The 25,276-nt window shown below is 41.6% G+C and overlaps 1 protein-coding gene across 6 annotated transcripts in view; it reads right to left on the bottom strand.

Moving 5' to 3' along the window:
* ARHGAP26 (Rho GTPase activating protein 26) overlaps positions 1-25,276 on the bottom strand; it is a 462,881-nt gene that overhangs the window by 109,339 nt on the left and 328,266 nt on the right. For all 6 annotated transcript variants that reach the window (XM_032291490.1, XM_032293486.1, XM_032292845.1 and 3 more), the window contains exon 18: positions 7,848-8,007. In XM_032291490.1, coding sequence (XP_032147381.1) covers positions 7,848-8,007 — 160 coding nt within the window. The remainder of the gene's footprint in view (positions 1-7,847; positions 8,008-25,276) is intronic.

Genomic DNA, 25,276 nt, shown 5'->3' with positions numbered 1-25,276 from the left:
GAAATGAGACTGGACATTTTCTTGAGGCATAAATGCACCAGGGTCCCTAGTAATTTGGGATTGGTTTGTTTAATGCATTAGGAATGGGGACCTACAACTATTGAGCATGGCTCGCTCCTTCTCATGACAATGAGGCAGACGACTGCATGGTGCAGGAGAAGCCATAAATGCAGCAGTGGAAGCCAGGCAAGTCTTAGCAGGGCTCATTTATTGTAACTGTTAAGAAGTCAAATTCAGAGGCTGTAGCTGCAGAGGTTTTTTAAGGACAGTTGGAAGTCCTAGGTCCCGTTGATATCAGCATTTTGGCAGAGGGAATCAACAATTTGGAAAGGAGTTTGGGGAGCTTTATTAAAAATCTCTCAAAAAGAACCAATTACATTTAGTAACGGAGGGTATATATAGAAGGCTTGGGTAATCCATGGAGTGCTGTGATTTTCCATATCTCCAGAAAGATTCTATTTCCTGTTCTCTTTGCTGACAAAGATGAATAGATTAAAATACAACAAAACTCTCCACCCTTATTTGAGTAGCATTAAACAAGTTTCATAATTCAAACAATTATTAGTTTATCTGGAATTTATTGGGGGAAATATACGTGTTCAAATGCACAACCTACCTTATCACATTAATGAAGAGTATCTTACACAGTACTTGCTACTAAAAAAAGAACATGGCCCTGTGGCAGAAGCACTCTAGCCCAGCACACAAGTAAATCTAGCTTCCTTCTGAACCCTAACAAGGAGAGGAACACAAAGCGTACAAGCAAGAACCAATGGAAGGAAAATCAACCAAAAATTTAAAAATAAAAATCAGTGAACAAACTACAAAAGCTGTGACCACAGAACAAGATTAGCTTCCTGAGCAGGCAAGAGTACCAATGACTATCTCAACGCAGTGAAGCATCCAGGCATACCATTTTGCTAATTTTGCACATCAACAACTGTTTGAAATATCAAGGAAATAAAATGCAACTCCCAAACGCCTGTCAGTTGCCAAACCAACTATATTTTATTAACCGATGCACATTTTGTGCACAAAGCCCAAGAACTAGTGCAATGGATTTCAATGTCACCAATATTTTGGTAAAAGCAGATCAAGGCAGTTTGGTGGCCCAAATCAATCAAATTGAGCTAACTACATTATAAGTCACTAGCATTTTGTTGGGAATGCAAGGTTGCTTAGGACTTAGTGCTTATGGTAGGTGTTAAGCGGGGTTATCCATGATTGCTAGCTCCTCTCCTTGACATCTGAGGTTAAAAGTTAACACGTTAAAAAGGGGACTGATCTTTGGGGATTTCTGGGAATTAACAGCTCAAGGATCAACACTCCCACTTCTTCCACAGCTAACTGATGGACTGGGAAAGGAATTATTATCACTTATTTTGTCAAACATTAATAGGCATCAAAAGAGGCAATGCTGGCAAAAGCCCGTGGTACGTAACACATGAACACACATACATCCTGCTTCACATACAGAAACCCTTTCGGGTGCCATAGCCATGAGAAACAGCATGAATTTTTATAGAACAAGTGCAATCCTACTATTATGTGTTGGAATTTAACAGCAAGGACACACATACACACACACATGCCTGAGATTTCACGTTTAACCAAAACTATGAGAAGCAAGCAGTATGTTTTCTTGATATGATTGTCCTTCTTAGACATCTAAAATTGTCATAGTCATCAGCAAGTAAGCCTTTAAAACACTAAGTAAAGGGAAAACCTTGTAAGAAATACAATTTCTGGAGTTTGAGATCTTGGACCATGACAGCATTCAATATTTTGTTTTAAAATCTTAGCTAGAAGCATAGAAAATATTGGTTGCTTTTACCCTAACCTTCAGTTTTTACCTACTTTATGTTTTAAGACTCAGTGTGATAAGGTGTAAGTTCGGGGAAAAGATTCCGTTCATACGGAAATGGTAATTTTGCATAACTGACTGCTACCTTAACAGCGTGGGAAGAGCCAAAATCTTTGCCATCTGAGCTTTCAACTCTGAAACTTGACTGTAAGTAAAAAGAACTACACCATCAAATCTACTCTTTAGTTCTCATGTAACTCAAGGAGAGTCCAGGGTATGGAGTCATTGATGGGAAATGATGCTATGAGCTAGCATTTCCCCTTAGGAAGTCAGGCAAAAAGAAACAAATTAAGAATCTCTCTCTACCCTCTAAGCAAAGGCTATACATCAAAGGTGACACTATCTGAGCTGCAAGTTTAGAATAGTATGATTAACGCTATTGTGTTGTTATTTATGTAATGTGTGATTTTGACGTCAGCAATCAAGGTACTATTTGGTTCAGCTTCCAGGGATGTCTTTCTAAAGTTCTGACATAACCATTTTAGCCTCTACTTGGAAACCTCTGAGAGCTCCCAGTTTTCAGGTGTCAGTTCAAACCTTTTCCTATGGCTTCCATGGGAAATGGGCAGAATCCATTTCGCTGGCATCATCGCCCACCACTTCCTGACAACCCACCGTCTTTCACGACCATGTCATTTTAATACAAACAACTTGATTAATGGTGCTCCTCTGAGTGACTGTCCCTCCTATCTTTACTCTCTCTCTGCCCAGAAAACTTCTATTAATTTGTCAGAGCCCAATGCCAGTAGAATTAAATTATTTCTCCTCGGTGATACCATAACACTTTATTCATCTTTCTGGAGGTCATTGAGCACATTGTATTATAGTTAGTTAAATCCTGATAAAATGGGAGTGCCTTGAAAAATGAAGGACCTATTTTACTTATCTTTGGCCAATGGTAGATACTCAATAAATGTTTACTGCATTGAACAGAGATTAACTAGAGTAGATTTCAATAGTTTGGGTTCTGAGAGTGGTACTAAGTTCAACCCCTGTTCTTCTCCTAACCAGCTGCTTCTTAAAGTGTCCTGCACTTCAGGCTTATAAACAGAGCTAAAAATATTAACCTTATAGGGTTACTGAGCACAATATCTTGTATACACTAAGCTGTAAGTAAAAGTTAGCTATTACTGTTATCATCATTATTTCTAGACTGTGTTCATTTAAAAGATTCAATAATGAGTAAATAATCAGTATGTATTACCAACATAGGAAAAGAAAAATTTCCATGAGCCCCCAAACATAATACAATATCTTCTAGCTGTTTCCTATCTGTCTCCTCTTAATCTAGGATATTTATTTCCCAGAATTGTACCAAACACTGCTTCCCTCCCGGGTCTGTGGGAGAGGTGGGGGACAGAAGTTCTGGACCATTGTGACAGGGTAAGCAGGTGGTTAGTGTGCTCTCTCTGACCAAACTCAAGCTGTGTGTGAAACACATCACTACGGCTCCCAGGAAGGAGATGTAGATGGATTCTCTGGGTTGGGGTGAGGGGGTGTTTCTAGACTTGCAGGTACTATCTTGAGGGTATGTAGATATGAGTGACAAAATAAAGGAGATCATGTTCACTGTTAACCCTTTGGCTGAATGTCTAGTGTTAACCCTTGGAAAACAAGAGAAAGACAGGTAGGCAAAGAGAGAAAAGACTCTCTCTTTATGCCTTAGCCAGTTAGAACACAGAGGCCTCTTACCTTCTATTGAAAAAGAGGTGTTTTATCAGGTTAAAGAAACTGAATTACCCACCTCTCTTTCCTTTTTCTTTAATGCCAATCTTAAAAATGTTTTTCCAGTTTTAGATATTTATGATTTGATTCTCCATACCGAGGTTCACAAAGGGGATTTAAGGGCTGAAATTGTTACTAGCACCAGATGCCTGATGACCCTGGTTGTATGAAAAATGACAATGCAGAGAGGAGGCAGAGAAGTACTCTCCATAACAACACTGGGTTGCTACACATGCTCAGCACAAGCCACTGATAAGAAAGCAGAGTCATTCCTAAAGGGAACTAAATACAAACTTGCCAGGTACTGTAGATCCCCTGCAAAGATAACGGTCAACAATCCTCCCACGCCTGTGTGCACACACTGCTCCTCAACCTAGAGGTGGCATCTAGTGCTCCTAGCCTTGAATCTGGCTGGACTTGCTTCGGCCAACAGAAGGTGACAGAAATCATACTTTGCTCCAGGCCTAAGCCTTAAAAGCCCTTGCTGCTTCTGTGTTTGCTCTCTTGGAAGTTGGGGCTGGACTCCTGAATGATGGGAGAGCACCTTGCAGAGACAGAGGCCTTGTGGAGGAGGATCAAGGCATTCTGGTCAACAGCTGGTACCAAAGTCCCAGCTGTGTGGAGTGAGGCCACCTTGGACCTGTCAGTCCCAGGCAAACCACCCCAGCTGATACCACAAGGGGCACACATGAGCACTTCCCAAATTTCTGACTCACAGAATCAAGTAATAAAATAATTGCTATTTTAAGTGACTAGGTTTGGAGATGATTTGCTATGTAGCAATAGAAAATTAAAGCAGGCATCTTATGGCTCTCTCTGTCTCTCTGTCTATGGAGGGGCTCCAATAGCTAGATGCCTGGGTTTCCACCCCTTTTCTTCAGCACATGTTCTATTTACTCCTAGAGCCCTCCTAATGATTATTCTGAAGCACAAAGTAAATACCTTATGTAAAATGTTAACAACATGAGAGAATACTATGCCAGTCGCTATGGGGGATATACACTTCAGCTCTGTAGTAGGGCTTGTTTCAAGCAAGAGGGTATACACTTACACATGAAAAGGTGCTGCTGGAAAGTACTTCTTCAAGTGGGGTTTCAGGATTTTGTCTAACTTTTCACACTAAAGACTGGACAGAAGAATAGTTACTCCTAGGTATGTGTGTGTGTGTTTCTATTACAGAAAGTTAAAGCCAAGTCTAAGGAAATGCTTGGTAAATATTAACTAAGACCTTAAATACTATGAAACTTTAGATTTTGAAACATTTTATTTATGTATTTTAGATGCAAGATCTCACTGTCACCCAGGCTGGAATGCAGTGGTGCAATCATAGCTCACTATAGCCTTGAACTCCTAAGCTTAAGTGATCCTCCCACCTCAGCCTCCCATGGCTATGTGCCACCACATCCAGCTGATTTTTCATTTTTATTTATTTATTTATTTATTTATTTATTTATTTATTTATTTGAGACAGAGTCTCGCTCTGTTGCCAGGTTGGAGTGCAATGATGCCATCTCAGCTCACTGCAACCTCCAACTCCCTGGTTCAAGTGATTCTCCTGCCTCAGTCTCTCAAGTAGCTGGGATTACAGGCACATGCCACCATGCTCAGCTAATTTTTGTATTTTTAGTAGAGACAGGGTTTCACCATGTTGGCCAAGATGGTCTCAATCTCCTGCCCTCGTGATCTGCCCACCTCAGCCTTCCAAAGTGCTGGGATTACAGGCTTCGGCCAACGCACCTGGTCCATTTTTATTTTTTGTAGAGATGGGGGTCTTGCTATTTTGCCCAGGCTGATCTCAAAGTCTTGGCCTCAAATGTTTCCTCTCACATTAGCCTCCCCAAACACTGGGATTAAAGGTGTGAACCACCATGCCTGGCCAACATTGTAGATTTTAAAGAATAAGTTTCTGACAGCATCCTTCTGAAGACATAAAATTGCTCTGGATCTGATGGCAAAGGATAAGTTCTATTGGCAGGGAATTTAGACAAAGTGTTATCTCTGGAAAGCCAGAGGCCAGAGCACAGCCACGAATTCTTAGAATTGCTGTGAGGTGAACACCATAAACTTCCAGAGAAGACTGAGGCAGCATCTCTTTGCTTTATATCAGGCTAGGCCTGAAGCTGCACTGAAAAAGGAATGAAGCTGGCTTATCTGTCAACAAAAGACAAACCCTATGAAGAAGAAGGTTTTACCTTCCCAGAGTAATGAACATGGTGCTGTTCTCAGAAGTCAAATACCGTGACTTGGGCAATATTCTATTGATCACATAGGCTAGCTCTACTCAGAAGTGGATGGCGCTACACAAGAGAATGGACACTGGTGGGCAGGGTCAATGGGAGCCATGTTGGAGGCTGGCTGCCACATTCACCCAAAATCAATGTACTAGTGCCTGCTGAGGAACAAAACACAATGTCCCTGCTTTCCTGAAGCATACATGCTTAGAGAGGTGAGAAAAGCAACAGATCTAATCAGTAAGTAAATTATATTACATGCTCTAATTTGGGAAGTCCTATGGGCTCCTGCGCTAGGCTCCACAGACCAAACAAAATGCAGTCACTCCTGCTGAGGTTCGATACCATGAGGCCAGAAATAAGTTGTTTGTCTGAGCTTCCAAGAAATGACGAGAGAGATAACAGCCAAATCCCCAAACAGCCCAGTTTTAGTCAGCACATAAAGAAGTCCCCTCTGCTTTAACTTTCACAAGGAAAGTAACTTTAAAACAATTAATCTCCTTTTTGTTCTCTTCTTTAGCCCTTTTCTGTCTAAAGCCAACCTCTGCTCAGCTCACTGGAACACTCATTCTATTTTACAGAATGAGGCATTGCCCAATTCTGGAATCGCAAATAAAAGTGAATTAAGATCTTTAAATTAAGCTTGTTGTGATTTTGTCTTTTGATATATGAAAATAGACAAAGCAGGAGAAAAGGAAAAGGGAATGCTGGAAGTTGGGATTACAATTTTAAACGGGGAGATCTGGGTAGACTTCACTTAGTACACCTGAAGGGAGTGAGGAAACAGGCCATGTGGTTTTATGGAAGAACAGTGTTCCAGCCACTGGGAACAGCAACTATGAAGACCTGGAAGTAGGAATGTGCTTGTCATGTCCAGGAAACAGCAAGCAGAAACAAGATGGTTACAGGAGAGATGCAGGAGATGAGATCAGGTAATAACAGTCAGAGGACAGAGACTACGTGGGCGAACGCATGAAATGGGAAGCCACTGGATAGTTCTTAGCAGACAACTGATACTATCTGACTTAACATTAAAAAAAAATCTCATTCTGGTGGCTGATACCAGAATTGACAGGCCAAGGGTGGAAGAAAGGAAACAAATTAGGAGGCTCTTGTAAAAAGTCAGACAAGAGGTAGTGGTGGCTTACATTACAACAATATCACTGTAGGTGGTAAGGCGTGGTCACTCTGAATTTATTGTGCATGATTAATTGCCATTCTAGGCAAAAGTTTTTATTTAAGAGGAACAGCATTTTTTATTAGATCCCAGATATGTTGCCGCTAAATGGTGCTTTAGGGAACCCCTCACAAGTTCTGAGGAACTTCACAGGGATTTGCTCATAATAGCAATGAAGTGGGTAAGGGGACTTAAGCTCTAGGGGACTAAAACTGTCCCCTCCCCAGTTTTATAATGGCGGTTCTGTGTTAACATTCTTTAAATGTGGGATGGGAAAAACCTTCAAAAGAAAGACTAGGAAACCCGATTACCCAAAAGAAAAGATAGACCATAAAAACACACACCACAAACTGTATAAAAAATACAACACTATTGATAAAACTGAAAGACAAACTACAAATAAAAATATTTGCAACACAAATGAAGACAGTTTAATATCTCTAAAATTTAAAAAACTCCTAAATTCAAAAGGAAACAATCAAGTAAGAAATGAACAAAGAGCGTGATCAAAACGAGGCTCATAATAGTACCTCCTTCATTGAATTGTTGTGAGGATAAAATAACAATATATACATCAAGTGTTTAACATAGTTCCTGGCTCAATAAATTTTACCCACCACTGCCACCCCATAACCACCACTGCTGTCATCATAACTACCACTGTTGACACTTTGCCACTACCTTTGTGTTATCATCACCACCATCACCACCACCACCAGCAACTTCATCATCCTGTCAGTGTCAGGGCCATTAGCAATGGAAATCTGAGTCAACTCTGAAGGTCAATTCCAATGCAGCTTCCCCCCAAGTACATTCTTCACTGCAAGTGACCAATTACGTATTGTATTACCTTTTCATGGTTTTCTATTAGGATCTCAATGACAATGTTCTGAAATTTGATGTCCATAATGGCTGCTACCGTTTCTTCCTGAGGCCTCAGCAGAGTGGGTCCAAACACGACGCCAAGGTTTGCCACCGTCATCAAATTCTGCTTGTGGTTGTTAGCAACACTGGGAGGAAGGAAAAGAAAAGGTACCAATGAGAGATATTGTGTACACAGAGATACCAACCACTCTGTACCCTTCCTATCTTCCTATCTACAGACTCCTCGTCTGTGGGAGCCAGAACTTGGGACATTCTCAGATGCCACAGGAATCAGAAAATCTACCACGTTTCAGAAATCTTCAGCATCCAGGCTATTTTCCTATTTCAGGATATGACACTCCTTATATCATTTCCATTTTGCCTAAAACAACCAACCAACCAAAGCAACTATCTGCCAAATTACTAACCTTTGAACATCTGAATCCCTGTTTTGCAAGTCCAGGTAACTGCTAATCCCTCTTAATTGCAATTTATGTACTTGGCTGCTGCTTAAACCACTGTAATCATTAGCATTTTTCTCTACTGCAAATGTAAAATCTCTTGATAGCTTTAATACATTCGTAAACATAAACACAAAATAGACATAATTTTTAAAATGGGCAGATCTGGATATTTAAAACCAAGTAAGGAAAGTCAGCCCTTTAAAGTATTAAAGGCCCACCAGATTAAACATGTGGCTCACATTAAGTGAAATGTGGCACAAACAGAAATATAAATGCACTAGTGTATATTTATCTATATAGCTATGTTTATATTGTTACTTAAAGTCTAACAAACACACAGGGTCAACAGCTGCTGGGTCTGAGTAATTTGCTAAAGACGTATGCTTATTTTTGAATAAACAACTACATGTATCTGAACTCCATACCCAGGCCACCATGACCTAGCTATGAAACTCAATTGTTCATTTGCTGGCCCCATGTGTAAAAACATACAAATCATCTACTGGCAACAAATAAGTTAAAAGTTAATGCCATTTAGTTTTGTTGAGAAAATACCAAGAGCTTCCCTAAATCACCTGCTATAAGAAGGAAGCTATTCATTACTAACTCAAAACCAGAGAGAAATTGGGTAGAGATCGGCAGTTTGCACACACCTACCTCCCTAGCATTTAGTGCTATTTATATGTAGTATTTTTTCACACAATTCTATAAATGCCTGCACTGTTTCTCTGGTATACCTTTTTTTTTTTCTTTCTTTCTTTTTTTTTTTTTTTTAAAGAAAAGAGATTTTCTGGATCTTAAGTGCTGGTTTTTAAACTGAGACTTTATTAAAATACTACATCAACCAATTTTATTAGTAGATGTGTACATTTCTATAATTTTCTTTAGGGCTAAGAGTTTAACTTTCTCCTCTAACGGTGGGCAGAGCATGGTTAGACCTATGAAACTTTAACTGTGGTGCCATCCAACTAGAAAGATAATTTGCTTTTTGATTGCCAAGCAACACCTGCAGCAGGGAGAGTGGCCTGCCTCTGGTCCATAAAGAATATTTCATTAACATTTTCTTAGTTCTTGCTGAGTCTCCTGGTTTTACTTATAGTTTTCCATTCTACCCAGAATCACGTCACGCTTCCAGTCTGAAAAAGTGAATGCAGACGGTCAAATTCTTACCTGGCAAGGGGGAGAGACTTTGGTTCTGTGCCTTAGTCAATCATCAAGTATGCATATTTACAAGCTGCTTTTAACATCACTCCTTTCAACATCAGCTCCTCTGTGTGGGAAGGGAATTCTATGTCCTTATACTTCCCCTCCCAAAAGAGCTAAGTCATTAAACTTGCCCTCTTGTCACAAAAGCCCCTTGTGCAAGTGAATCAACAAGCTATTTTTGTATGAAAGTACCTTCAAATTGTCGACCAATATAAAAATACATGGTTTGGATGATGATCATTTTTCCCTGTCCTGCTCCTCCACACTACATCTGACTACAGCAACAGCCTCCTAACTAGGGTTCCTGACCCAAGAACTTCTAACTTCAGCTTTATCCTTCCTGCTACCAGCAGTTCCAGCTAAAACCTCCCCTGGCGAGAACACAATGCCATGGCATTTAGTGTTTAGCAATGCTTTTATTGTTTAATTGTTCTGATAATGATGGCTATAAACCTTTAGTGGGCCCCACTGTTTTTCTTTCTTCTTCTTCTTTTTTTTTTAAACAAACAAGATCTTTCTCTATCATCTAGGTTGAGTGCACTGGCATGATTATAGTTCACTGCACCTTCACACTTCTGGGCTCAAGAGATCTTCCTGTCTCAGCCTCCTGAGCAGCTAGTACTACAGGCATGCATTGCCACACCTGGCTAGTTTTTAAATTTTTTGTAGAGACAGTCTTGCAATGCTGCCTAGGCTGATCTTGAACTCCTGGTGTCAAGTGATCCTCCCAGCTTGGCCTCCCAAAATGGTAAGATGATAGGCGTGAGCCACTGTGCCTGGCCTGCCCGACTGTTTTTAATACAAAGTCTGAACTCTTATAAAACAGCATACCTTTCCTCAAATCACCACTAAGCCCTTCTGTGCCACCTCACAGCTTGGGTCCCTGGGCAGAGTAACTCAATATTTCTAAGTGCTGGGTTCCTCATCTTTAAATAAAGGAGAGGCTGGGTGAATAACATACCTACTTCATGTGAATGTCATACAGATTAAATGTGATAATGCATGGGAAATATGGTAATTATCACACTAATTCGCTTTTCACTCTCATTCCACTTCCATACCTCTCTGCCTTTGTCCATATCATTCCTCTGCCTGGAATGCTATTATGCTGCTTCGTTCGTTTGGCAAACTGTAATATGCAAGGCTCAGCTCAAATGGTCCCAGTCCTTTCTGTACATTCCTCCCACCTTTCTCCAACCCTCTATTCCCAACAAAGGCAGAGGTGTCGGCCTGCTCCTGCATTCATTACACTGCGCTGTCATCCCTGCCCAGGCCTGAGAAGAGGAAGTGTGGTGTTTTATTTGGTAGCACCAGTGCTGAGCACACTGCTTGGCACATGGGATGCACAATGACCGTTCGCTGAAGTGTTAAAAGATGAGGGGAGTTTCTGAGTAGGAATGAAATAATTATTCCCAACCCAGCTATTTACTCATAAAACTACAAATTATTGTTGATTTTTAGAGAATGTATCTCAACTATCCCAACCTCCCTTTTTAAAGTCTCCAGCTATGTTCTATTTCTTTGACTTAATTAAAGAGTAATAATTACTCCTATTTGCAGGCCCCAATGCTCAAAGGCATTTGGAAAAAAGGTATAGCAATTTTGGATTGGCAACTCTGAATATAAATAGGCTTGAGGTTACCCAGCATAATTCATTTCCCTTTTAATGATCCGTGTTATTTTAGAACTTAAAAAACACATTGATCTAAGTCTTAGAAAACTTTTTTTGGCGGGGGTGGGGGAGCTACACCTTTCATTATTAATGACCATTATCTTTCGGCACACTGAAGTAATAAATTGATCTGTCACTTGATTATTACTGTTCGCAACTTGGTACAGCTATGTTCATTACTCCAGAATGAATTATTAATGGCTTGAGATCTCTATGTATCCCGGACAGAAAGGCCTAGACCTCAGCCTCTGCTGGCACCAGCCATCTATTATAGCTGGATGAATTTACAGGTGTGTGGGAAATAGGCTGGCAGAGCACTGGGGAGCCAGTCCAGCAGAGGCCATGGGACTCATTCATTAGCAAGGTCTATAAAACATGGAGAACCTGCTGTTTTGTTAAACTGAGCTGTTGGAGCTCCTCCTCATACAGCTCAGAATGTCATGTTGAGTCTTGACTTAAAATCCACACAGAGAAGTTACCTTCACACTACATACTGCAGTGAAGAGGTCTTTGACACATGTCTTTCAAATCCCTCTGTCCATGTGGACTGCTCTGCTGTGGTGTCTTTTGAAAGAACTGCCAATTCTATCATTTGGATGCTGCAGAGAAACAGTTTTGCATGTGATATTCACTTGGAAGAGACCCAGTTTCTTCTGGGATCATCAGAACTGCTGTATCCAATGAGAAGCAGTGGATCTCCTGAGGGGCATGACTTCAGGGCAGTTGTTGGGGTTGGTAGGTATATGTACCCCACGATCCAGGGAGTTGCCTCATGAACTAGAACCAATGAGGAAAGCGCATGTTCCATGAAAATGGCCTTGGCAGAGGGGCCTCCTGCCACCTTTGCTTCAAAAGGAAATAGATGGAGATTCTGTTTTGGTCTGATATCCTTTGACGGGCAGAAGGAGGTAAATCACTTTCAGATAAAGATGTTGGTGGGGACGGTGATAGAGGGAGCATTATGATGGGAATAGACAGTAAGTAGCCAATCCTTTTGGGGCCTGTAAGGCAGAGACCACCCATGCTGTCATAGGGATTACATCCGTTTTCCTGGAGTTTAAATGAGAGTCAGAGCTCTATAAGTGTTAAGTAGTACTTTAAAATACGAGACTGGTCCTAAAGTACTCCAACAATACATGAGTTTACTGTGGGGTTTGCAGATAGGTTTCATCTGATCCTGAAGTATTCTAAAGATACATAAACTTATTGTAGGGTTTGCAGATAGGTTTCATCTTGAGGCCTAGAGTGTTATGTCAAAGAATGTCAAAGCAGAGTACCAGCTCCACTGGATACGATGTAGTCACAGATTTGCAATGAACCATGGGTTGGATGGGCGGAGCAACAGCCCATCCCACTTATCCACCATCTCCTACTTGTTTGCTTCAGCTTCCAATATTAAATTGGAATTAGGCTTACAGTGTTTTAGACTTTTTAAACAAGCTACAACAACTTTTTACATTTATCTGACCTTCAGAATAACTCTGTAATAGCAGCTCTCAAACGTTCTGACAATGACCCAAGGTAGGAAGTATATTTTATCAAGCAATACACACATACATAAACAGACACATCCCCACACCATATCAGAAACAAAAGTTTTCAGGAATAGTAAGTATGATACATTCTGATATTTTCTATTCCCATGCTATCCTAGTCTATCCAATCAATTATTTTCATGAGCCACTTATATGCCATGAACTACTATTTCAGAAACACTGCTACAGAGGCATAAAGCACAAGTATTCTCTCCAATTTGCAAATTTGGACAATGAAGCCTAAGGGAGATCATAGCACAGTAGCTGGGGTCAGACAGACATTACCAGCTGGATGGCAGCAGGCAAGTCACCTGGCCTCTCTCAACCTGTTTCCTCATATATAAAACGGGAGCACTAATACACAGCTAGTAGCTTGTAAACCTGGAAGGCTGATTAAGTATGATTAAGTAAATCCCTTGGCATGAAATAATGGCTTAATAAATGACATCTGCTATTGTCATGGTGGCTGTCGAGGTAGTGGTGATGAAAGTGGTAGCAGTAGCAGCAAGTGTCAATTTAAAGCCACATTGTTAGTTGGTAGTTTCGCTTGGTATCCTGTCCAGGAACCTTAGTGGCCTGCTTCTGCCTGGGGCAAGAGGTCTCACCTTCTCCACCTATATTTCAAAGACTACTGTACCCTATTTGTAGTTCTCCTCTTTTCATTCTTTTGTGTAAAATAAGTATGAAATACTTTGAATCTATAGAAAACCTCAAATCATAATAATACTTTTTTTTTTTTTTTCCTTAAGATGGAGTCTTGCTCTGTCGCCCAGGCTGGAAAGCAGTAGCACAATCTTGGCTCACTGCAACCTCCACCTCCCTGGTTCAAGCAATTCTCACACCTTACTCTCCCAAGTAGCTGGGATTACAGGTGTGTACCACCATGCCTGGCTAATTTTTCTATTTTTGGAAGAGATGGAGTTTCACCATGTTGGTTAGGCTGGTCTTGAACTCCTGACCTCAGGTGATCCATCTGCCTCAGCTTCCCAAAGTGCTGGGATTACAGGCATGAGCCACCACACCTGGCCATCATACTTATTTTCTATCACTTCCCTATAAGCACTTCTGGCACAATAGGCTGAGAGCCTCACATGAAGCCAAAGCAAGGCCACCAAACTTACTCTGTCTTCATGACACCAACAACATCATGCCCCTAGCCTGTCTGGCAAGTTCTTCCCCACCATACAAAGCCCACCACCCTACAAAGCTCAGCTCTGAGCACTCCACTGACCACTGGAGGCCATACCAAGCTCTCTCCTCTAAGAGATACGTCACAGTCAACCCCATGGGATGTTTCTACACCAGCTGCTCTCCCTGTTCACAAATGCCTTTGGACCATGGGCTGAATCAAAACCTTGGAGTGCATCTTCTGCAGAACACAGGCAGATGCTGGGGTAGGCCTGAGGTGACCAACTCTGAAAGTACTATAGGCAAGGAAGTGGGTATAGGCTGCAGTCAGTATCACCCCTCTCTACTGCCCTTTCAGGGAAGCTCCAAGCTCTAGAGCTGAAGAGGATTTGCTGGAAATAAAGCTGCTGGAACAACACTTTTTTGTGGCTAACCAGATAAGTTTAGTTTCCAGGGTTGTTAATTTGGTTCTTTTCACCAGCCTTAAATCCGTCCTTTGTATATAACAGGGGATGGTGGGGGGAATCCCCACTACCACTCATTGCATGTTTTCTACCAAGTCAGACTGTGTGTTGCCTGGATACTATCTGGACTCGGTGAGGCAGGGCTACTCCAGCAGTGCTGAGGGGGCCTCTGCTGAGAGCACCCATTAGAACCATGAACACAGCTTGCTGCACTGCCCCAGTGGGGGCACCAGAATAAGGGTGTCAGATAAATCATTCTCTGTACTGACTGAGGCCTGGCTAATCAACCACATTTAACATCTTCCTGGGAATGGTTATTTAGTGAGAAGACAGACAGGAAGCTTTGAGTAATTAATTGAGTGCTTATGGTGGGTATATCTACACAGTGTCTCCTATGGTGGGTACTTCTACACAGTGTCTCCTTAACGGGAGAACCCTTTGAGGCAGGCAGGTACCCACCATCACTACCACTTTACAAATGAGGAAAGAGAAGCACTGAGAAGTTAAGTAATTGGCCCAAGGTCACAGAGCTAATGAAGGGCAAAGCCAGGAGAGGAATGAAGTCTGCAGAGCCCATACTCCCAACCCCAGCTCTCTCCTGCTCCCATGCCACCAGGGCAAGTTCAACCTAGGCTAAAAAGGCATCCTTCTTCCTCAGAAAATTCAACTAGAAATAAAGCTACTGGGGAGGAAAAATCAGTGGTTATAGTAGAAAAAAGAGGACCTCTCCCTCATTCACCTCACAAATTACTAAATTGGAAGAAGAAAAAAAAGAGAAAGAGAGCATTTATGGCTATGGGAGTAACGCTGGACTAAACACTGTTTCTTCCTCCTTCTTGCAATGGAAAATGGCTGCACACTTGACAAAATTATGAAAATGATGAACTATCCCTCAAATATGATGACATTCCATTTACAGCTGGCTGGCACAGTCAGAGAGCTGGTTCCTAATAACTAAAGAGTGAACACTACAAGATTGAGAGAGAAGGAGAAATTAAAAGGAAAAAAAAAAGGAGGGAAAAACAGGCAAAAGGGGTCTGTAGTCCAAAAAAGAGATAATTATGGCCATACTTGTATTCATCCAGGCTGTACTGCTTTCATTCAAGGATGTCAAAGTTCAGTGAATAACTAGCAGTATTCTCTGCTTCTGGGGAAACATACAGCTACATTTCAGTTGGGTAAACAAGACTGCTGAGATGGTAAGTGCTGCTCAGTATTACTTAGGTTCACTTTAACCCCCACCAACAGAGGCCCACTCGGTATTGACAATTGTTTAAAGAAAAGGAAAGGGGATTTGGGAGAATTTAAAAAAAAAGACAAGTCACATCTTTTCATATAGCTTGCAATCTAACACAGAGGTATTCTAAAATCTGAGTGTGTAACTAGCTCTATGTACACTCATCTTCCCTAATTCAACTCCATTCCCTATTTAAAATCTACCAAAGGCTTCTGATCTGTTTTAAATTTCAAGTTGAAACTCTTTAGCATCCAGTATGGTAGCTCCTCAAAAAATTATACTCAGAGTTACCACATGATCCAGCAATTCCACTTCTGTGTATATGTGTAAAATAACTGTAAGTGGGGTCTCAAAGAATTATTTGTATACCCGCTTTTACTGCAGTATTATTCACAGTAGTTAAAATGCAGAAGCAACCCAAATGTCTACTGATGGATGAACGGAGGAGCAAAATGTGTTACATGCAAACTATAGAATATTATTCAGCCTTAAAGATGAAGAAAATTCTGGCATATATTATGACATGGATGAATCTTGGGGACATTTGTGTTAGGTGAAATAAACCAGTCAGAGACAGACAAATGTTTATGATTCTACTGATATAAGGTACTTAGAGTAGTCAAATTTACAGAATTGAAAAGTAGAATGGTGGGTGCCAGGGACTGGATGAAAGGGGAATGGGGAGCTTTTGGTTAATGGATACCGAGTTTCAGTTTTACAAGATTAGTTAAGGAGCTGGATGATGGTGTGGTGACTGCACTTAAAAACAGTCAAGGCGGTAAAGTTTATATTATATGTATTTCACAACAACAACAACAACAACATTTTTTTTAGTAAACCCTTGGCGAAGTGTCTACACAATCCAGCTGACCTCTCAAGACCCTCCTTTACCCTGTCCCCTGTACTCTCTCACCTCTGAGTTAGAATTCTCTTTAGGCCTCAGTTCCTTCCTTCCTAATGCTGATCCCCATTCTCAGGTCACTCTGTAGCTCCCTATCCCTCTTTACTTGGCTCTGTCTTTCTTACCACTCTTCCGCATAGTGGTCTATCTGGACATGCACTCTAGGTCAGGTCCTTTACTACAATTCTAATTCTTCAATTCTCCTCCCTGGTACTTATTGAATTATAAATATATCGCCATTTATGGAATTGGCATTTTCTGTCTCCCCTATTTAGCAGAGCTTCAAGAGGACAGGGATGTCATCAGCCTCCCTCACTGCCACACACCAGTGCCTAGTAGTTTGCATATCATTGTTGAGGGGAGAACAAAGGAACACGTGGATGCTTTGGGAGGCCACCTTCTTCTAAGTGTGTCAAGGCTCAGCTGCACTAGGTGCCTGGGTTAAATATGTCACCTACTGCTGTCCTAGAGCCTTTGCCACTCCGGGGGCAGTGGGGGGTGCAGCTGGCCACAGCAGCTCATCCTGACACAGACAGCATGTAATACACCAGGCATCTCTCCTTGGCCACACTAATCTAGAAGGTATAACAGCCATAAAATATTTACAAGGTATAATAATTATTACACGCATTACCTAATATGCATTGTATAATATTGCATGAGCTCACACTACTATACCAGGACCCCTTCAGTACATTTAATAACCCTCTAGGGCAGTGTCTCCCATCTCTCCTTTTCTTTATCCATTTCTGAAATTCCTTTATTTCCTGCCTGTCTTTGATTATTACTAGGATTTCCACCAACAGTAACAGCAACTAACATTAACTAAGCACTTACTGTGAGCCAGGGATAACCACTCCATCAATTATCTCATGCGATGTTAAAAGTAACCCTAGGAGGGTAATTCTATCACTATCCCAAAGGGAGAGGCTGGGGCTCACACAAATTCAGAAATCTGTCTAGGGTCACATATCTAGAATTTGAGACCAAAAAGTCTACAGTCTGATTTCAAAGGTACTGCTCTTAAATGCTCTAGTATGAGAGCATTTAGGCAGAGAGACAGAGAGAAAGACAGACAGGCAGGCAGGCAGGCAGGCAGGCAGGCAGACAGACAGACAGACAGACAGACGGACAATATATATCCTGCCATTTTATCTCATTTGCTTTTCTTCTTTTCCATACGGCCTGACCTTAAGGAGATCATAGGGCAAAAGAACCTGATTATTTTTACAAGGATAATTTTAAAGCAAACAAGAATATTAGGTTCATCTATGTCCACTAACAATATAAAATCCCTAAGCTTTTCTATTGGTAAATAAACTAATCTGGGTCATGGGAATTACTAGAACCCCCCTGGAACGGGCCAGATTTCATTAACAACAAGAATGATACTTTTGCTGTAAGCTGCCTAGTTTTCCTAAATTAGTCTTTTAAACACGCCAACCTACATTTTATTTGCCCTACATTTGTCTCAGCTACCTGGTATTTGAGAAGGCTTCTGCACAGGGAAAACACATTCCTTAGATCCAGGGCTTAACTGATTAGCTTTCACCTATCTCATCCTGGACAGTTTAGGCTTCAGCTAGTAGCTGTGTTCTTGGTCCCAGTCCACCCGGCACAGATGGGGAAGAGCGGCATTCACATATAAAAAGACCTGCAGAGAAGCTGACTCAGAAAGCCTTTCTTCCTGGAAAATTACTTATTTCAAATTACATAACAATCCATTCTAAAGTCCAATGTAATTAACATTTGCAAAGCATTTGATAGTTCATAAAATGCTTTCACATTCATGATCACGGATTTATTGATTAGTTCTCAAATCTAGAAAAAGATGCCACAGGGTAAATAGTGGAGGTGTAAAAGCTGCACCTGTGTATGCCAGTCTGGTGTCACCAAGTGCTGCAAATGCTGGTTCCTGTTGTTGGTGACATTTCCTGCAACCACCCAAACTACCACCTATAAGTTAACATTGTCCTAAAGTCAGGCAAGCCACAGAGACATTGCTTTGGGACTTTCTACCCAAGGAAGAAAGTACAAGGTGACCTAGCACAGAGGCCGAAACTGCTACATCTATTTTTCAACTACCAACTATTTTTTAGCACCCATTGTGTGCGAGGGACTGCTTTAAGTGCTGGAGAAACAGTGTTGAACAAGACAGATGCCTCCAATTTCCTGCCCTAGAGAAGCTTACATTCTTTTGGAGTCGGACAGACTATAAGCAAAGAAAATATATGGTGCTATGGTGAAACAGCCAGCATGAAAGAGATGGAGAGTATAGAGGAAATCTTTGTAGCTTTAGACGGGTGGTCAGGGAAGTCTCATGGAGAAAGCATGTGTTGACCAGCTGAAGGAGGTAAGGAAGCAAGCCCGAGGACATCTGGGAAGAGAGCTACACGCAGAGGAAACAGCAGGTGCAAGCACCTCAGGGTAAGTAACTGTGTGGTATGCTGGCAACATCTAGTGCCTGGAGCCCAGAGAGCAAGGGGGCAAGTATCAGGAAAAGCCAGAGAGGTAATGGACTTGAGGTGCAAATCCTGGCAAACTTTGCAGGCCACTGTAAAAGCTGTGTTCTTCACTGAGTGTGATAAAAAGCAATTAGAAAATTCTGGTCAGAGGGGTAACATAATGTTAGCTATCCCCTCTGTAGACTCAGAAAGGTCTCAGCTAACACTTAAATGCTCAAATGCCATAGGTTGCTTAACATTCAAAGAGAGAAAGATATGGCCAGGTGTGGTGGCTTACGCCTGTAATCCCAGCATTTTAGGAGGCTCAGGTGGGCAGATCACTTGAGGCCAGGAGTTTGAGGCCAGCCTGGCCAACATAGCAAAATCTTATCTCTACTAAAAATACAAAAATTAGCCAGTTGTGGTGGCATGCCTGTAGTTCCAGGCACTCAGCCAGCTAAGGCATGAGAATGGCTAGAACCCAGGAGATGGAGGTTCCGAGATGGCATCACTGCATTCCAGCCTGGATGAGAGCAAGACGCTGCCTAAAAAAACCCTAAAAACTAAAACAAACAAAAAACAAAAAGAGAGTTAAGAACTTTACAAGCTAGCATAAAACCCAGTAAGAGAATTCAAGATGTGTACAAACCAGATAACAGTACTGTTCATATTTAGTTAAAATGTATCAGGCCCTGTGCCTTTGTGCCTGTATCTGTGTTAACCTCATAGGTTTCTGCAGTTGTTTCCCATTTTCCTCTTGGTTAGAGACTGGAGGAAAATTTTCCTCTTGGCTGGAGACTCTACTGGGAAGCCTGGTGGAAGAACAGAAGGCTTAGCCAAACCTGAACTGGGGGCCTAGAGCAAGTAAGAGCTTCTAGGTGCAAGTTACCTGCTATCCAGCTCACAGCCACCCATGAACAGCGCCAATATTAACATTTGTAGAGTCCACTGAATTTCACCATCGTGACAATCTTTCATTCATTAAAATAAATATCAGTCTTCTGAAACTAGATCCACATTACTAGCGCCATTTTACAGATGAAAGGACAGCGACAAAAGGAGCTAAATCAAAGGTTAAGGGATTGGCCCTCAGCCATGTGGATTAGCTCCAACAGGAACAGTGGCTCTGGGACCCAGTGCTGGGAGCTTGTCACTTCCCATGAGATATAATCTCATTGCAGCTTCTATGGACATGATCATAATCCTTTCTGGGAAGACCAAGCTTCCAGATCCACAGATGGATTCATGGGAAATGTTACAGAGAGATGGGCAGATTGATAGGAGAGGAGACACTCACAAAATACACACTGGGTAACCTATCTCCTTTTGTGGGGATTTTTTTAATGAGGGGAATAACCCATGTGACTGGCACATTTTTGAAATGGAATGTACTTTCACCCCAAAAAGCAAACAGAAAATGACATTCCCTGCCATGAGTCTGAAAAAAAAATTGGGAGGCTGAAGTTGAAAATGTTAGCTCTATTTCAAGGGCCAATCTACCGATGTGACTGGAATTGACAAACTTGCATGTCCTGCCATGGTACTTTTAAATTATGTTTGGATATTTGATTAGAAGAGAGAAAAAAAAAAAAAACAGTAATGTGTGGTATGCTCTTCATGTACAAGAGCTGAGACTCCATGGAAAAGTTCTGAAGGTCAATTCATACTAACATTGAAAGGTGAAAAACATCCTAGGTCTCTAACATCCATGAAGATTGCTGGTATAGTACATCAACATTACATATGTTTACATGTCTAACGCTAATGAATAGAATCCACTAAAAAAAGAATACAAATCTTCACAATCCATAAAAGTTAGAAACAATCTGAATGGATCACACCTTAATATCCCACTCCTCCTGCAGCTCTGTGGCAAGACCTCCAAGCTCCTTGCTGCACTAATTCTTTGTCTCCTAAAATTTCAATGTAAGTTCAAGCCTAAGGGAAACAACAGTTCCTCTTATTCATTCATCCATACAAAATAACAGTGTTTATATATAGTGATACATGTGAGGGTAAGAGTGAACACACAAACCCTTCTGTTATATTTATTGCCTTAATCACAAAAATAGATTTGTCAGGGAATTATGCCAATAAAGTTCTTACTTCAACACATGCAAAGCAAAAAAGCAAAACCTGATTTATCTTCCTCAAAGGTGGCACAAAGCTGGAAACTCATTGAATTCTGCTGCCATGAAGCAAATTTTAAAATACGGTGAGTGCCGATAACAGAAACCAGGGATCCAAGGTGAGGAAACCAATATACCAATAGGCACAGAAGAGCATATCGCGTCTGGTAACAGAGACACCAAACGATTCAGAGTGAAGTTGAGATCTGGGTCCCTGATCCACCCAACATTTACATTCTCTCAGCAAGTGTCATTCACAAAGTCCAAACCCAACTAGATACTTTTCAAAGGGGAAGTCAAAGTGTTTAATGACAAAGTTCTAAAACGCTTTCTATTGTGCAGGCATCAAAGTCTAACACCTTAGTTGCTGTCATCTTGTTTTGCCTGGCTCAATGGGAAAGGTGGGTGAAGAAGGCCAAGCTGATGGCAGCTGGGATAGGGAGGAGAAATACAATATAGGCTAAAGTGGCACTTCAAGGACAGAGTGCTGCACAATTCCCGCAGAAAAGCTGCCAGTAACTGACTTTAGCAGACCAATATGGATAGTGTATAAATCTACAGAGATAAAACCACTTAACGGATATCAGATCCTTGAGCAAATCCAAATGCTTCAAGTGGCCTCTATGATCCAGCCCCTGCCTACTGATCTCTCCAAACCTCATGTCATACCACCATGCTCTTACTCACAGAGCTTCATCTATCCTGGCCTGCTGTCTGTTCCCAAAAACACCAAGTATGCTCATACCCAATACTGACTGAACACCTATGACATACTATGAACCCTTCTGGGCACTGGGATACAGCAGTGAACCGGACTGACAAGATCCTTGCTTTCATTCCAACTGGGATGGTGGATAACACACAGATACATCAGTAAAAATGTCAGACTGCAAAAGTGCCATGAAGAAATCAACAGAGGTATATGACAAAACCTGGTGAAGAGGATCAACTTAGGTAGGCCAGGAAGGCCTCTCAAGGGAAGAGACTTGTGAGCTAAGCCCATTTATTAATCAAAGAGTGCAGCCTACAAGTCTACAGCCTAGGAGCAGACTGCAAATCACACCCTTAAACACATAGGCAGTAATAAGCTGAATCTTCAACCACAAGCATCAGCGATGCCTGCCTGAGACCTCTTTAAAATGAAGCCTAATGCATTATATTCCAAAGGAGCTCACTTCCTTTTCTATGGGAATTCTGAAGTCTGTGTCAACAGCTGCTGAGTACAATTGGAAGCCCTGCAATCATTGCCACCAAGTGGTTACCCACACAATGATGTGAACACCCTGTGGCTTCTGGCTGCTCCTCCCGCCCATCTCTGCAGCCTCAACCCATTTAGAAAGCACTCCTCCCAAAAACATGTCGCTAATACATCCCACTGCTCAGTCTTCCGCCCGGAAGGCCACCTTCCAGAAATTCACATCAAGGAGAAAGCCACACCACTATCCTGTTGCTATGTACCAGCATTTAGCTGGATTATATAAAGAGCGAAGTAATCATTAAATAACGGTGGGAAACAAAACAAACAAGAAAGAAAAAGTAGCCCCTTAAAAAAATCCTTTGGACCTGGAGGACTTGCAGGGAGAGGAAGACACATGGTTCAGGAAGTCCCGCCACTCTATGAAAAGGCAGGATTCAGATAGTTCACATAAAATTGACAAAAAAAAAAAGTCACTCATACTTATACTCACCAAAAAACTCTCTTCTCTATTTGGCAATGGAAAATAAAAACTGGTGCTTAAAAACAAACGGTGAGTGGCTTCAAGAAATGAGTTAATAAATCCTACACATTATTTTCCCAGGAAGTCCCAGTGCAGCTACCTGTTCTTCAGACTTCTGATATGTTGAAGAGAAGATGCCTACAGCCATGAACCATGGTGATCAGCAGAACACACACGCGGTGTTTTCAGACATGCAGACAGATTCCACTCCCACCAGGGCCACAGTGCTGCAAGGCTATGAGACCTCTCCCAAGGCTATGATACATGTACTTATGTACCTGTACGCACGTATCCACAAACTTCTACCTGGATTCGTATGCCTTAAACATATATGTACCCACATATGATTCCCACAAACAGAAGAAAACTTATGCAATAAAATGCCTCTATCTTCCTTAAGACAGAACCATTTAATGACATTAGCTAATCTCATTCTAGTTTTTAGGTTAGGCCTAGTTTTAAATAGCTTACCCTTTACTCTTTCTTTCAGAGCTATCAATTAGGGGAAGAAAAGACATATGTTTTCTTTTTTTTTTTTTATTTCTTTTTCATTTTTTAGACATTGTTTCATTCTTCTTGCCCAGGCTGGAGGGCAATGGCGCGATCTTGGCTCACTGCAACCTCTGCCTCCCGGGATCAAGCAATTCTCCTGCCTCAGCCTCCAGGTAGCTGGGATTACAGGCATGCAACCAGCACACCTGGCTAATTTTGTATTTTTAGTAGAGATGGGGTTTCTCCATGTTGGTCAGGCTGGTCTCGAACTCCTGACTTCAGGTGATCCGCCCACTTTGGCCTCCCAAAGTTCTGGGATTATAAGCACGAGCCACCTCGCGCAGCCCTCCTCTTTTATTTTCTTATAAGTGAAAGTATTCACTGTAGAATAATTGATTAGAAGCACAAAGAAAATAAAAATCACCAGAGATTCCACCATCCAGAAATAACTGTTACATTAAACGTTTTCAGGTGTATGTGTTACGTTCTATGTTTTTTTCAGACACACACACACTCATATTTTAAATCAAGTTGGAATCATATTGCAGGCACCTAGTTTTATAACTTGTTTTTTACTGCTTTACGGTGAACTTTTCAAGTACGATTGTCTTGCTCAACATCGTTATGGTGGCACAGTGTTTCACTGCATGGGTATTCCATAATTTAGAAATCTCCCATTATTGGACAGTCAGATTGTTTCCAGTATTTTATGGTTTCCACTAATATTACAGTGAATCTCTATGTACACAAATATGTGCACATACCTTTCTTTCTCTAGAATAAATTCATAGAAACAGAATTTCTGGATGAAAGGGCATACTTTTTGTTTTGTTTGGTTTGGTGTTTTTGAGATGGGGTCTCACTGTTTCACCCAGGCTGGAGTGCAGTGGCGTGATCTCGGCTCACCGCAACCTCAGCCTCCCAGGCTCAAGTGATTTGCCTGCCTCAGCCTCCCAAGTAGCTGGGATTACAGGGCGTGCCACTACCTGCAGGCTAATTTTTATATTTTTAAAAGAGACAGAGTTTCACCATGTTGGCCAGGCTGGTCTCGAACTGCTGATCTCAAATGATCCACCTGAGTTGGCCTCCCAAGGCAATGGGATTACAGGCGTGAGCCACCGTGCCCAGCCAGCAAATTTTTAATATTTATTACCAAATTATTACCCATGAGATCTATATAAATTTACATTCTCACCTAGAAAATTTTAGTGTGCCCATTTCCCTAGGACCTTTATTTGGTGCTTCACCAGCACCAAAATAAGGTATTGCTATTTTGAGAGCTTTTATCTTGTTTCATTTCTTTATTTTTCTCTAAGTCCATCTACGTTGTAACAAGTAGCAGCAACTCCTTTTCTAAGGTTGAATAATATTCCATTGTGTGTGTGTGTGTGTGTGTGTGTGTGTGTGTGTGTGTGTGCGCCTCTGTGTGTGTGTATGTGCGTGATGTGTGTGTGTGTGCGCGCGTGTGTGTATTAAGATGGAGTTTCACTCTTGTCACCTAGGCTGGAGTGCAGTGGCGCAATCTCAGCTCACTGCAACCTCCACCTCTTGGGTTCAAGTGATTCTCCCGCCTCAGTCCCCCAAGTAGCCGGGACTACAGGTGTGGACCACTATGCCTAGCTAATTTTTGTATTTTTAGCAGAGAAGGGGTTTCACTATGCTGGCCAAGCTGGTCTCGAACTGCAGACCTCAGGTGATCCACCCGCCTTGGGCTCCAAGTGTTGGGATTACAGGCATGAGCCACTGCACCGTGTCTGGCCTATATTTTTTTCTTACTTTAATTATACTTTAAGTACTGGGATACATGTGCAGAACGTGCAGGTTTATTACATAGGAATATATGTGCCATTGTGGTTTCCTTCAACCCATCATCTACATTAGGTATTTCTCCTAATGCTATCCCTCCCCTAGCCCCCACCCCCCAAGAGGCCCCAGTGTGTGCTTTTCCCCTTCCTGTGCCCATATGTTCTCATTGTCAACTCCCACTTATGAGTGAGAACATGTGGTATCTGGTTTTCGGCTCCT

This window comes from Sapajus apella, unplaced genomic scaffold (genome assembly GCF_009761245.1).
Source record: "Sapajus apella isolate SASKATOON/1434 unplaced genomic scaffold, GSC_monkey_1.0 scaffold1, whole genome shotgun sequence".
Taxonomy (NCBI): domain Eukaryota; kingdom Metazoa; phylum Chordata; class Mammalia; order Primates; family Cebidae; genus Sapajus; species Sapajus apella.
The sequence above is the reverse complement of the archived record's forward strand: the minus strand, read 5'-3'. Positions and strand labels throughout refer to the sequence as shown.